This window comes from Triticum aestivum, chromosome 4D (genome assembly GCF_018294505.1).
Source record: "Triticum aestivum cultivar Chinese Spring chromosome 4D, IWGSC CS RefSeq v2.1, whole genome shotgun sequence".
In the NCBI taxonomy this organism is placed as follows: domain Eukaryota; kingdom Viridiplantae; phylum Streptophyta; class Magnoliopsida; order Poales; family Poaceae; genus Triticum; species Triticum aestivum.
The window spans coordinates 32963681-32976299 of NC_057805.1; the positions used below are offsets into that span (position 1 = coordinate 32963681).

Consider the following 12619-nt stretch of genomic DNA (forward strand, 5'->3'; position numbering starts at 1 on the left):
CCAACCCAATTTCTCGCGGTCCTCGCAAAATCTAGCATGCCTAGCAAGCTCAACAAACATATGCATAAAAAATATTCCACAAATTCAAATAAGAAAAATGCATTTCACAATCACACACAAAATATTATAACATGAAAAAAATGCCTCTTCCTGTCACGCAACAGGCAACAAAACCTGTACTACCAGCGAGGAGGAGGCATGGGGAAAACCGGCAGCGCTGCGACGGGCCTTCCAAAGCTCCCTGCCCCCAACCTCCAACCACTTGCTGCCAAAGCCCCAGCCGCAAACACAAGAAGGTCCTCCAAATAACAAACGAAAAAAATACTATAGTACTCACTACCGGAGAGAAGAAAAAAGAGGACGAGCGCACACCAAAATTCACCGCCCCTCTCCTCTCCTCTCTCCTCCGTCTGACCGCGAAGCTCCGTCCGTCCGCATCGCCTCATAAATCCCCCTCCGCCCTACCCAGCCAGCAGCACCTACCGCCATTCCCCCAATCGCCGTGTGCGCCAGCCCCAACCCAAATCCACTCGCCTCACCGCCACCGTCGCACCTCATTTGTTTATCAATCACCAGCTCCCCTCCCCTCTCCCCCGTTCGTCCAAACAAACAATCCGCGTTTAGATCCGTCCGCTCAGGCGCTAGTGGGGGGAGAGGGGGATTTAGGTGAACAAGCATCTCTATTTTGACCGGTCCCAGCTCGACCTGCCTGCGCGTTTCTCCTTAAATCTCCTGCGGTGGAGGGAGGAGGGGCCGAGGCCGGACCAAGAACAGCTGCTGCTCCGGACATCTTGGTTGCTGGTGTCCCAAGGTGAGATATTCATGGCCTTGTTCTTACCATGCCAAGGTTGAATAGTCGCGGTGCGCCCCTGGCCGTCCCATGCAGGTTCTTGAGCTCATTTAAGCGCCTCTCGGTTTGTTTGTGTTTTCTTGGGTGTTCGTGCTGCTGTGGTCGCTAGGATGTTGGTGTGCGGTGGTCGGTTCAGCTGGGGTTTGAGGTTTCTTGCCTGGATTTGGGCAAGAAATCCCTACACTTAGGCTATGCTTATTTCTGATTACTTCTTCCCCGAAGCTCAAATCTTTCCGTTGATTATCTTAGACTGTTGTGATGTTAGGTGATTCGAGTTCTGCATGTTTTCTTTAGGCCATTTCAAGCGAATTGATTTACCTCTGTTTCTTGTGGTTTAACACAAATGAGTGTAGAGGTGCCCTGCTGGGTGTTTTGTGGAAATGTTGGGACTCTTACTTGTTTCCTAAGCTGTCTCGGCGTTGATTAGTGCTATGTCGGGGGAGTAGTGGCAGTAGTAACGTACCACACACTCTGCTGTTGTTCATGATCCTCGGGAGTTGGTTTTCGTTTCAGAAAATTAACCCGGATAGTTACATGGTACACATGGCTTGATTGTTGGTACTCCCTCCGTTCCATGCCAGTTGTCGCTGATTTACTACAAAGGGACAGCTAATATGGAACGGAGGGGGTAGCGATTAGGAAACTTCTGCGTTGGAGGTGGTAGTTCAGATCTAAACTGCATAGCTTGTTTCATGTGACCACTGTCCCCAAATTGTCTCCATGACCACCAACATGCTATAATACAATTCAGTTCTTTGCTTGTGACAAGATAGATATGATCTTGTCGATATGTATTTTGGCTTATAACTAGACAAGTTTATTGTCCAATTATTCAAGTATTTTACCATGTTGTTCTATCCCACCTGGGTGTTCAGTGTCGAGGTTGATACTCATCTGTTGTTTGACCTTCTCATGTAGGAAGGCTTCAGGGGTTTCAGTAACAGGTTGCTCCGTTGCCTTGATAGACTAATTAATAATGCTGAGGCAGAGCTCTAGTAGGAACCACAGATCGAAAGGTCTGAAGCTAAAGAAAGCTCTTCAGATAAGTCTTTTGGTTCTTGTGTCTGTTTGGTTGCTCTACCAAGTAAAGCATTCTTACGAGAAGAAGACGGCATATAATGAAAATGATGCCACCAATCACGAAGCCGGTGATGAGCATAAAGATGATCAGAGCCAGGTGGGCGTCATCAAACTGGGCAGGAAAGACCTGCCAGCAAAGGAGGCCGATTCGTCAACACTGGATGAACGGGTTGAGGACGAAGAGAATGAGGAGATGGACCCAGAAATGAAGCGCGATGAGCATGATGACGACCCCATTGATGAGCCGGACCTGGACAAGGATGAGGATCTTCCTGAGCCTGGGGAGCACTCGGCTAACAAGGATGAAGGGTCAGACGGCAGGGCTGTGTTTGAGGACGAAGAGCGTAAAGAGCGCTCTCAGGAGGATCAAGAGAAGAGTTTCCATGGTGATGATGTCTCTAGCGCTGTAACACATGACCCTCCGTCATCGCAGCAAGATGTGCTGACCCATCATGCCCAAGAGAAGATCTTGTTCGTGGATGATGCTTCAACTGCAGTTCCTCATGAAAACCAGGAACCTGAGCACAAGGAGGAGGAAGATCGTAAGGCTAGGGAGAAGAGTTCTGGAGGTGAGAACGTTTCAAGTTCTGTGGACCATGATGCCCAACTCACGAATCCTCTCCCGGACGAACAGCTGAAGAACATGGATAGGATCTTTGAAGGCACCACCAATTTATCAAATGGATTTACATTCCGGGGTCCTGGAGTGAATGGAAGCAATGCTGTCGGGGAGCACGAGGCTTCAGGATCTAATGCGTCGTCCAACCCAAACATGAGCACTCCCAGCATGGTCTCGGAAAGCAAGACTGATCCAACTCCAGTAAATGTGACAAGCAACTATGCTGGATCAGTGACAAGTAATTCAACCTCTTTGAAAGGTCAACATGAGCAGCCAGTAAATTCAACAGCAGCATCAAACAACCAAACACAACTCTTAGCTGACCTGACATCAGCCGAGCTGAATTCTCCACCGAATGGGACTACGGTGGCTTCGGGTTCAACCGATGCCCAAAAGGCCACATCTAGAGACGGAGACAATGGCGGTAACAACACCGACACCTCTTCCACTCCGGCCAGCAATAAAGAAGACGGCGGCGGCGACGCTCAGAAAGAAGACCAAGACGTGTCGACGAAAATCATGAACAAAGCGATCGGCGAAGGCGAAGTTCTCCTGGAGTGATCTCTCTCTTCTCCTGTTAGCCGCTTCTCGCATGACCTGTAAGTTTGTAGGACCTCCATCCAAGATGAGCGCCGCGAGTGCCCTGCTTTTTGTGTAAGTTTGGTACGTGGGGACCTGCTTCGTGTTTGCCTAGGGTACATCACGGTATGCATGGGGCATATGTGATGAGCAAGAAGCTTGTGTTGGAAGAGACATTATACCACCCATTCGGCAGCTCTGAAGCTTTGCTGCTGGAATGCCAACTACTAGTGACAATGTCTGCCTTGTCTATTGTTGTGTTGCTTGCATTCGCATGGCTAGTATTAGTAGCATGTTGGTTGCTGAGCTTTTATTTGTGAAGCTTGTGCGTCGGAATTGAACATACGGCTTTGCAAGCACACTTGAGACACAAACATTCCGTCTTGTGGTGCAGCCTAGGTTGTATAGCTGTTGCAGATACACTTGTCCTGTAAGAAATCACAACCATCTGCTGCACAAAGCGTTCTTCTACTGAGACTTTATTTGGATCCCTGGCATCCTAGAAAAAGTTACACCTGACAAAAGTATTGGACGGTGTGGTGTTGAAGGTGTATATTAAGTATTTCATATGATACGAGTATATCATATACGTACTAGATATAATCAGTGACGTGTACGTGGGTGTGGGCAACCTGGCAATGTCGCCATCCAATCCATAACAATTTATGGTGTGCCGGTGCCGTCCAATTCCATTGATTGTGTTCATGGGTTACTCGATCTTCTTCACAGCCATCACAGGCTACTGGTATTTTTTTTAGCGGAATTGCCTTCCGATCTAGCCATCGTACAAAAGAAAACCCTTGCCACAGACATGTCCAACAACGGAGCAAGCGAGGTTGACCAAACATCACCTTGTACACCCGACCTGAATCACGTGCGGCCCCTTGATCTTATTCATGGCCAAGTCTTCTGAACATCGAAAATTGCTCCTTGGCTGGTACTCCCTCTGTCGTGATCCAAACGATCTTATATATTACTACTACAGACTAAAGAGGGAGTACGATGCAATCAGTAGCGCCCATCACCCTTGACTGCGAGAATCAAACCACATGAACCGCTGCCGGGATTTTCAAGTTCAACGTTTGCATACAGGACCACGGCTGGACAGGAGCAAAACAAGCTATTATTATAGACAAATCAGCAACCAATACAACCAGCTGATATATTTACATCACCCAATACAACCAGCGTTTGCATGGTAGCTAGCCAGCCAAGAGCCTGGCTAGCTAGCGCACGAATGAATCGGCGTAAACCCTACGACGAATGCTTCACTGCAGGTTAACCAGGAGCTAACCAGCACATGACCCCAAAAACAAAAACAAAAACAAAAAACATCCAGCATACGGCGCCACAAGACCATAACACTAGGCGCGGGTTAGCCAGGAGCTAACGCGCGAACAACAGACTGCTACTACCAGGAGAATTTCCTTGGCCGGGCAGGTGCTTGCAGGTTAGCGAGGAGCTAACGACGGGCACGCGTCACGGCTTCTTTTATTTCATCCTTGAAACTGAAGTGGGGAGAGGTGAGGTCAATTAGGTATTGGCCTGGGTTCTCCCCCAATCTGGTGGTCGTCTGCTTGGTTTGTTCACTCAGCAGAAGCTGAGGAACCCCATGTATTCGTGCTTGTTGATCATCGAGATGCTCTTCTCGGTCCCAACAACACCTGAGCAAGCAACATGTCGTTAGGTAAACTAGCAGGGTATGGCTTTCCAGGTAAAACTTATTTAAGTTGTTCAATCATAAGCTATGAAAGTTTTTTCGAGGAAAAAATTATTTTAAGTAAGTTACTTCCAAAGATGACTGTTTTTTTTTGCGGGGTAAAGATGACTGTTACTTGCAGAAGTGACAGGTAACACTAGTACCATAGTGAATGTTTTGTTCCGATATCTTTCATAAAACTGTGTGAAACCCGTTACCTATTGTCTTTCTTGGCTGAATTTTAGTTATGCTGGTGAGCGATTGGTTAAATTAAAGGTGAAGTAGCAATAATCAATACCCATGGTAAGAGCACTGGCGAAGATGACGGAGGAGAGGATGAAGACGATCAGCGACGCTCTCTTGAGCACATGCACGATCTTCCGGACCAAGCACTGGCCCCAGAATCCAGCCAATATGGAAATGAAGATCAAGTAGAGAGCTGAAGGAGGAAACAACAAAAGTTGTTATTAAACAATCAATCTGTCTAGTGCTTGCCAGATCTCTAAACAGCATCCAGGAGCCACGTATTTACTTACCATAAGGAATTGGGAACCTGCCCAGAAAGTAGAACTCGACCACGGAGAGAGACGAGGAGAACATCATGACAAATGTTGCTGTTGCACTTGCAACCTGGCAGCACAAAGAAAGAGGACATGTGATCAAAATCGCATAGCTCTGGGTATCAACAAGTAAATAACAAACAGCTCAAGTTACAATATTCTTCTTTGCAATGTTTTTTACCACGTACAGAGTATTTTCTATTGCACATCAAAGCCATAACTCAGTGAAATTTTGCATTAAAACATGGAAAGTAAAGGATCCTATACCAACAAGAGCAAACGAAGTGGCGTTGCAAACAATATTCAGATTATCTATAGATGATGAGCAATGCAAGACAATGCCCTGTCCAACATGGTTATCAAGTTTCAATTCAAATAACCAGTTTATGTCATATTCAGCAATGAATCTGAATAGATCTAGATCTTGGCAAAATTACGCGAATAAGGAAACTGGCCTACACACCTTCCACCCATCAAAGCATCGCATGTAGGCCAGTAAATAACAAATAGCACATGGGGTTCAGTACGACTCCCTAGTCACCACAGCCAGGCTCAATATCAAATGCTATCGCTTGCCTATTTGGCTGATTGCAAGATCGTGTACACATGCAAATTATAGGGGAGCAGCATTGATTGTGAAGAAGGCTAATTAAGCTCCATTCACTACGCGACTGATGAGAACATGCTGTTTGGTGAAGGCGTTGCACGAAACACTGTCTGAACGACAAAAACAGACAAATCTTGATGACAAAAATACAAGGACAATCATGGAATGGACCATGTCAAAACAACGACTATAAACTACTGTATTAAAGAACTGCCTAGTTGCTATAAAAAACCTCTTAGGTCAGATCTACTTGGGCACAGATAAACTTATCTCGCTAGTATGTACTTCCTAAAAAAAGGGATATCTAGATAGTAGTCGTACTTCACTGCAGTACACCAAATACATATCTTGTCTGAATTCAATGCCTTATAGAATACTGACAATCATATAAATTGGTACAGATGGAGATATCTACCGCTAGCTAACTGAAGGATAGTAGAACGCTTCTGAATCGAAGAGGTATACTTGACATAAAGAATATGGGGAGACTGACATGGAAATATTTGAGAAATTAAAGGAGTGATGTGACGATGCAGTCCTACTTAACAAAGTAAAAAAAAAACTGTTTTATTATATCACAAGCATATAATTTTCTTTAGCCTGCTGAAATAATACTGCATTATTTGTCATCCTTTAAGCCTATAATACTGTGATCAAATTAGCCAACTCAAATATTGTAATGCGTGGTAATGCTCATTCAGACATGGGATCTGGTATCTTTGGTAGGGATACAAATACAGGCTACCTACACGAAAATATCTACTGTATTATTACCTTTCTTCCCCACTCTTGTTCACTGATACATTATACACAATAGGACACAGGATACACAAAAGCTCAACTACAGTGCTTAATTGATGTACCTCAGTATCATGTTAGTGATAAAACGTACGCTCATGACATTTGTACTATGCCTATTTGAGAGGCTAACTACACTCTCAAGTGTCGCATTTGTGTCAGTGCGTGACAAGACAATAAGATCGAATGCGAACATATGAAGGCATGACAATATTTGGAATGAACTGCAAGAAATGAAACCATGACAAATGAAATGATTCAAATACCTGAGGGATGCACCCTAGCTCAAGAAGTAGTGGGCCGAGGATGAAACCCCCTCCAGACCCGAGAAGACCACCGACTGTACCGCCGAGGAGGCCGCAGAAGGCGCAGAAGATGAGCTGTGTTGGTGACCACTCGATATTGGCCTCACAGACACACTCCAGGTTACCATTCATGCGTCTAGCACGGCTCTCCCTGCACAGCTGAACCGCTTTCCACACGAAAACACCTACTGCAGCTGGGACCTATATCAATCAACACACGTGGTTAGATAGTATCAGGTAGAAAAAGGTTGCACTGCAACCACCTAATTTGTGCAATGTACAACCGACAGAATAGTTCAGGTTTGGTGTAAGTTAGGGGGCCACTTAAAAGCGGCTGATAGATGGTCTAAACATGCAAGTCTACCAAAAAATTTCATGAGTTTTGAAAAGACATATGCATGCCCATTGCAATGATATGTTCTCAAACATAATCAGAATGATGAGCACAAGGTTTCTGTGACAACTTAAGTGAAAGGGCAAGACAGGGTCTAATTGGTTAATTAAAAAGCAGTATTACATCAGGCTGCAGTGTGACTCTCACCTGCAGAATATTGATCACCCAGTAGAAAGTACTGCATGTTTTGGAGTTATTCTGCATAGAAGCGAAAAATAACAGAAATTAGTGACAACTTTCAGCCAACATATGTCTGAAAAACTGAAGACACAAATGGCAACAGAACAGCAGGAACCTCGCTGTGCCACGAGGTAGTAATATACACTGAAGAAGGTAGTAGTAACTAGTAACAGTTGACAAATAGAATCACATATGTACCATGTGCTCAAGAACTATTGACCATGAACAGTCCGCAATCAGCATATGTAACCTTATCCGGATGTGCTTTGCTACTATACTTATGGGGAAAAGGGGGAGACAAACTACCGATGTCATTATCAAATCCAATCAGTGCCAAGTGCGTAAAGGTTATCAACTAGACAACATTAGAAGTACGAAACTACTGCTGATATGCATATGAAAGCGACCTTAAGGATTTGCAGCACCAGGAAAGATGACCAAACAGCCAGTAGCACTAGGATGTGCTTCCACCTCAAATTGAACATCAAAGTCTCCTGGAATTATAAAAAACATGAAAACCAAAATATTAGGGCACATAGTGACAAGCTGTACTTTTGGGGTTTAATTGTTCTCTAAACCAGAGAATCGTCAAAAAGACTTGATTAACTTCCCTAATCATGTCACCTTCGAAAGAAAAAACTATGCTAATCATGTGGTTTCTTCGAAAGGTGGATCTAACAGCAATCAATCGCTCTTATTTATATGTTCAGGTCAAAGCCTCAGAGTTGCTTAGCAACGAACAATACAAACTACTGTAGCAGGTATTTGTGGCTTACCAAGCCAGACTTCTCAGCGGGCTTAGATTGAGGCAGGAGAGGCTCTGCATAACTCGCGTCAAGAACCACTGCAGATATTGAGTCATTAATAACAGCATGTTAAAAATGAGAAAAATGAATATTGACTCATAACTTTGATTCGGTAAAAATTACCATCGCTGGTGGCACTAGATGACTTGGACTGGGCTTCTCGCTCCTGTGTCTCCATCTGCAATCATTCCCACAAAAAAAAGGATGTTGTCACAACACAGTCCTGTTAAGGCAGCTAACAGGGGCAGAGCCAATGTAACAAAAACTAACCAGGATCCTTGTCTCCTCCTTCCACATGAGGATGCCTTTGTAGAATGACCGCGAGGAAGTACCTGCAAGGAGTTGATCACGCCAATAACACATCCATTTTAGTGATCTGACCGGACACCACAAAGGATCTAGCAGGCCAGCACAAAAGTCATAGCCTAGCTCTAGCTTGACGCCACGTTTTGGCAGCACGATGGAGCGAGGTCCCGAGGACACGAACCTACGAAGAGGATGATGATGAGGACGGTGATGAGCCAGTAGGGGAAGACGACGCTGAGCTCGACGCCGATGGTGATCCCGAGCATGAGCATGGGCTGGAAGAGCAGCGCGAGCTTGTAGTCGAGCACCGGCGCCTCCTTGGTCGGGTGCGACACCTGCAGGTTGTACCAGACCGACGACGCGGACGCCCCCATGATCATGCCTGCGCGCAAGCAAGACAGAATTCCACGCGTGTGAGCAAATGGATCCGTGTCAGGCGCATGAGCCCGCGCTGGTTCTGGGTGCCACGTGTAGTCGAGCAGGCTTACATTTGGAGAGCGCGGCGGCGGACTTGGTGTCGAAGCCGAGGACGAGGTTGAGCAGGGGCACGAAGATGCCGCCGCCGCCCACGCCGCCGACGGTGCCAAACGCGGAGCCGAGGAAGCCGACGACGGTGGCCACCACGAGCCGCCAGTTGAACTCGAGATCCTGGAGCGCACGGCACAGAGGTCAGCCGACAAACACAACACGAGCGTGCGGGGGGGATGGCAAGGCAAAAGAGCGAGCGAGCGGCTTACGGGCCAGACGCGCGCGGAGCGCGAGGAGAGGCGGGGCGCGCCATTGGGTGCGGCGGCGGGGTCGGCGGAGGAGACGACGAAGCAGGCGAGGACGGCGGCGCAGACGCCCCCGGCGGCGACGTAGGCGAGGAACGCGCGCGTGCTGGTCCTGTTGAGCCGGCCGTAGAGGCCCGCGGCCGTGGACGCCATGCAGACTGCAGACTGGACTGGCGCCGCGAAGCAAATCGCTGCACGACTGCGGCCGGCGAGGAGCACCACAGCACGGCGGGCGGCGAGAGGGAAGGTGGGAAGGAAATGGCGTGCGCTCGCCTCCGCCTGGCGATCTTATAGGCGGGATGGGATCGGGGCGGGGTGGATGGGAATTGAAGGAGGAGGAGGCGGAATTGGCGTCGCCTTCCTTGCTGGGCTCCGTCACGACGGACTGGCCGCAGCGGGGCGGGGAGTATTTTTGGACTGCTTTGACTGGGCGCCGTAAATGGCAGGCAGTAAAACGTTTCCTTCACTCATTGTTTTTTATTTTATAATATAGCTCACCATTCATGCCGTTTTTTTTTTTGAGGGGAGCCATTCATGCTGGACACGTTGCCGCCAACCTGGCTGCCTCCACAAATCTTCTCCACGGTAGCAATAGGTTACCTGGCAGTTCCAAAAAAAAAGCAATAGGTTATCTGGTCCCTCGAAATTGAAAAAAGAAAAACAATGGGTTACCTGGAGTACACTGCTAGGGACCAGGGGCGGCGCTAGGGTATTTTTGGTCTTCACGTGAATACCCATGATTTTTACTTCCTCCGTTCCTAAATATAAGTCTTTGTAGAGATTCCACTAGGTGGACTATATACGGAGCAAAATGAATGAATCTACACTTAAAATACATCTATATACATCTGCATGTAGTTCATAGTGAAATCTCTACAAAGACTTATATTTAGGAACGGAGGAAGTACAAAACAGTGTTGATTTTGGCAAAACAGCGCCAATTTTTTAAAAACAACAATAATTTTGGCAAAATGAATACACATGAATACCCGGTTGCAAATTCCTGGAGCCGCCATAGGGAACAAACACTGGACGAGAGAGAAAGTCTCTCACCTCTCCACGTAACTTTCGTGCCGTAATACACAAGCCGGTGGCTTATGCTTGACGTCTGCCTTGCATATATTTCTGCACGCTCTCTTTTTAGATTCATTCAAGAAAAGTTGTTATCCGGAGTATATTGGCCAGGTATACAACACTTCTCCACACTCTTTTTAGGTTCGATGTCCGGAGTATATTCTCTTCACATACAACGCTTTTTTCGAGCGGCGCCCTTACGGAAGCTAGCAGCTCCAAGAAAGTCTTTGTCGGAGTCATACATCACACGATACACGTCTTCAGGCGCCGCTTTGTTTCGTACCGTTATGAGATATAGTTGGTATATGTTGAAGAAGTGTTTTTATGTATGCATCTTTTGATGCGCCATGAGCTTTGATGGCAATCGTCATAAATTAGTAAATTAGTAAAAAAAAAGGACACGTGAGTGTTACAATGTTTCTGTAAAACAACTAAGCACGTAACAAGATAGGCTAACCGTCGTTGGAAAAGTTAGTACAAAAATTGAAAATACAAACTCGTGTTTTCAACTAAAAGTCCAATCTTTACATATTTGTGTAATTATTTTATTGATATGTATTTGAAGGAAAATTTCGTAGACAATGTATTTCTTTTGAGGAATTGACAGGATCGTTGCCTTTGAATTAGAAGAAAAGATGGTGTTACAATGATTTACACAAGGTTCCCACGGAACCAGATCGGCCATCAACGACATGCAGACTACTCGCCAAAAAGGAAACAACTAGATTTGTGCAAGCGAATATTCACCAAGGCTAGGTTTGTCAATTCTCGGCAGGTCATCCTCTTCCCCGTACGTGGTGGTTCCTCTCGTTCCTAATGTTCCAGAACAAGTATATCATATGATCCCACTGCGCTCCCTCGCGTTTCGCTCGGAGGCACTCATGAGGAACCCTTCCACCACAGGTTTATGAAAGAATCAGCGTTAGGCGGGCACGGGATGGTCAGCCTCTCAGAGGCATTTAAAGTCCTCCACACCTCCGTAGACAATGTATTAAGATTATTGGTTGGGTTTAAGGATGAAGTAATCGAGAAAAATATATGCATTGAAATTTTGTAACGAATGACAATTCTTAGGGCGCAACAAATTGAAGTGAAATGCATATGAAGGAATGGATCATAGGTGATGCATGAAGTGTATTGGGTGAATTTTCCAGAGTTCACCATCCTTCTTCGCTCGTGTCATTTTTCCCTTTCTAATCCAGTGACATTTGATCTCTTTATCTTTGCGAGATTGAAGCATGACATTGCGTACATTGAAAACGGGAAGGAACACTTCTTTCCCTGCCTTCGACAAGAGGCGCTCTTTCCATCCATGTATATGTTGCCGTCTCTTACCTTTAATATATTCAAACTCTTTGTTGCCATATCTTATCTTTAATATATTCAAACTCTTTGCAGAATTTGCAAGCCTTCTCCAGTTCGGAGATTAGCGTTGTGACCAGGGGCAAAAACAAGATGGCCCATGAGCTAGCAGCTATTGCAAAGAGAACAGGAGATTTTAATGTGCTCACTGAAGTCCCTCTGGATGCTAGAAATGTAATGAGAGACGAGTTTGTAACACCCATGGGTTAAGTATCTCCATGGTCCTCAAAAAAGAAAAAGAAAGCATTGATATTCAAGCCTAATAACATTAGGAGTACACTTAAGAGTTTTCCTAGAGTAGGTGGGGGGGCAATGGCCCCCTTTGGAGTACACATAAAGAGTTTTCCTAGATTAGTTGATTATTTTTGCAGGGGAAATGTCTTGACCAATTAACTAATCAGTTTGAGCCTTCCGTGCTTATAAGCAAAGTGTGCAGTTTTATGTTTGTTGGGGACGTAGTAATTTCAAAAAAATTCCTACGAACACGCAAGATCATGGTGATGCATAGCAACGAGAGGGGAGAATGTTGTCCACGTACCCTCGTAGACCGATAGCGGAAGCGTTAACACAACGCGGTTGATGTAGTCGTACGTCTTCACGATCCGACCGATCAAGTACCGAACGTAC

The 12619-nt window shown here is 45.9% G+C and overlaps 2 protein-coding genes across 3 annotated transcripts; one reads left to right on the plus strand and one right to left on the minus strand.

The window, feature by feature from the left end:
* Positions 1-345: 345 nt before the first annotated feature.
* LOC123095969 (uncharacterized protein DDB_G0283697) lies at positions 346-3469 on the plus strand. Of its 2 annotated transcripts, none has more exons than XM_044517539.1 (2): positions 346-811; positions 1773-3469. In XM_044517539.1, the coding sequence occupies exon 2, from the start codon at positions 1827-1829 to the stop codon at positions 3108-3110; it is 1284 nt and encodes a 427-aa protein (XP_044373474.1). In that variant the 5' UTR covers positions 346-811; positions 1773-1826; the 3' UTR covers positions 3111-3469. The 2 variants fall into 2 exon arrangements, with proteins under 2 accessions (XP_044373474.1, XP_044373473.1); XM_044517538.1 differs by having other exon boundaries at positions 353-811; positions 1769-3469.
* A 766-nt stretch (positions 3470-4235) lies between these two features.
* LOC123095968 (sulfite exporter TauE/SafE family protein 4) lies at positions 4236-9911 on the minus strand. The gene is made up of 12 exons (XM_044517537.1): positions 9521-9911; positions 9272-9431; positions 8965-9165; positions 8748-8809; positions 8601-8655; positions 8448-8515; positions 8079-8165; positions 7639-7689; positions 7059-7298; positions 5364-5457; positions 5126-5266; positions 4236-4792 (listed from the first exon to the last, which is right to left on the minus strand). Exons 1-12 carry the CDS (start codon positions 9707-9709, stop codon positions 4719-4721), a joined length of 1422 nt encoding a protein of 473 aa, XP_044373472.1. The 5' UTR covers positions 9710-9911; the 3' UTR covers positions 4236-4718.
* Between the last annotated feature and the right edge of the window lie 2708 nt (positions 9912-12619).

Coding starts and splice junctions, on each gene's coding strand:
- LOC123095968 (XM_044517537.1), bottom strand. CDS start 9,709: ATGGCGTCCACGGCCGCGGGCCTCTACGGCCGGCTCAACAGGACCAGC. Junction 5,458..7,058: donor AGCTAGGGTGCATCCCTCAG/GTATTTGAATCA, acceptor TTGTGCTGCCAG/GTTGCAAGTGCAACAGCAAC. Junction 4,793..5,125: donor CGCCAGTGCTCTTACCATGG/GTATTGATTATT, acceptor TTGCTTGCTCAG/GTGTTGTTGGGACCGAGAAG.
- LOC123095969 (XM_044517539.1), top strand. CDS start 1,827: ATGCTGAGGCAGAGCTCTAGTAGGAACCACAGATCGAAAGGTCTGAAG.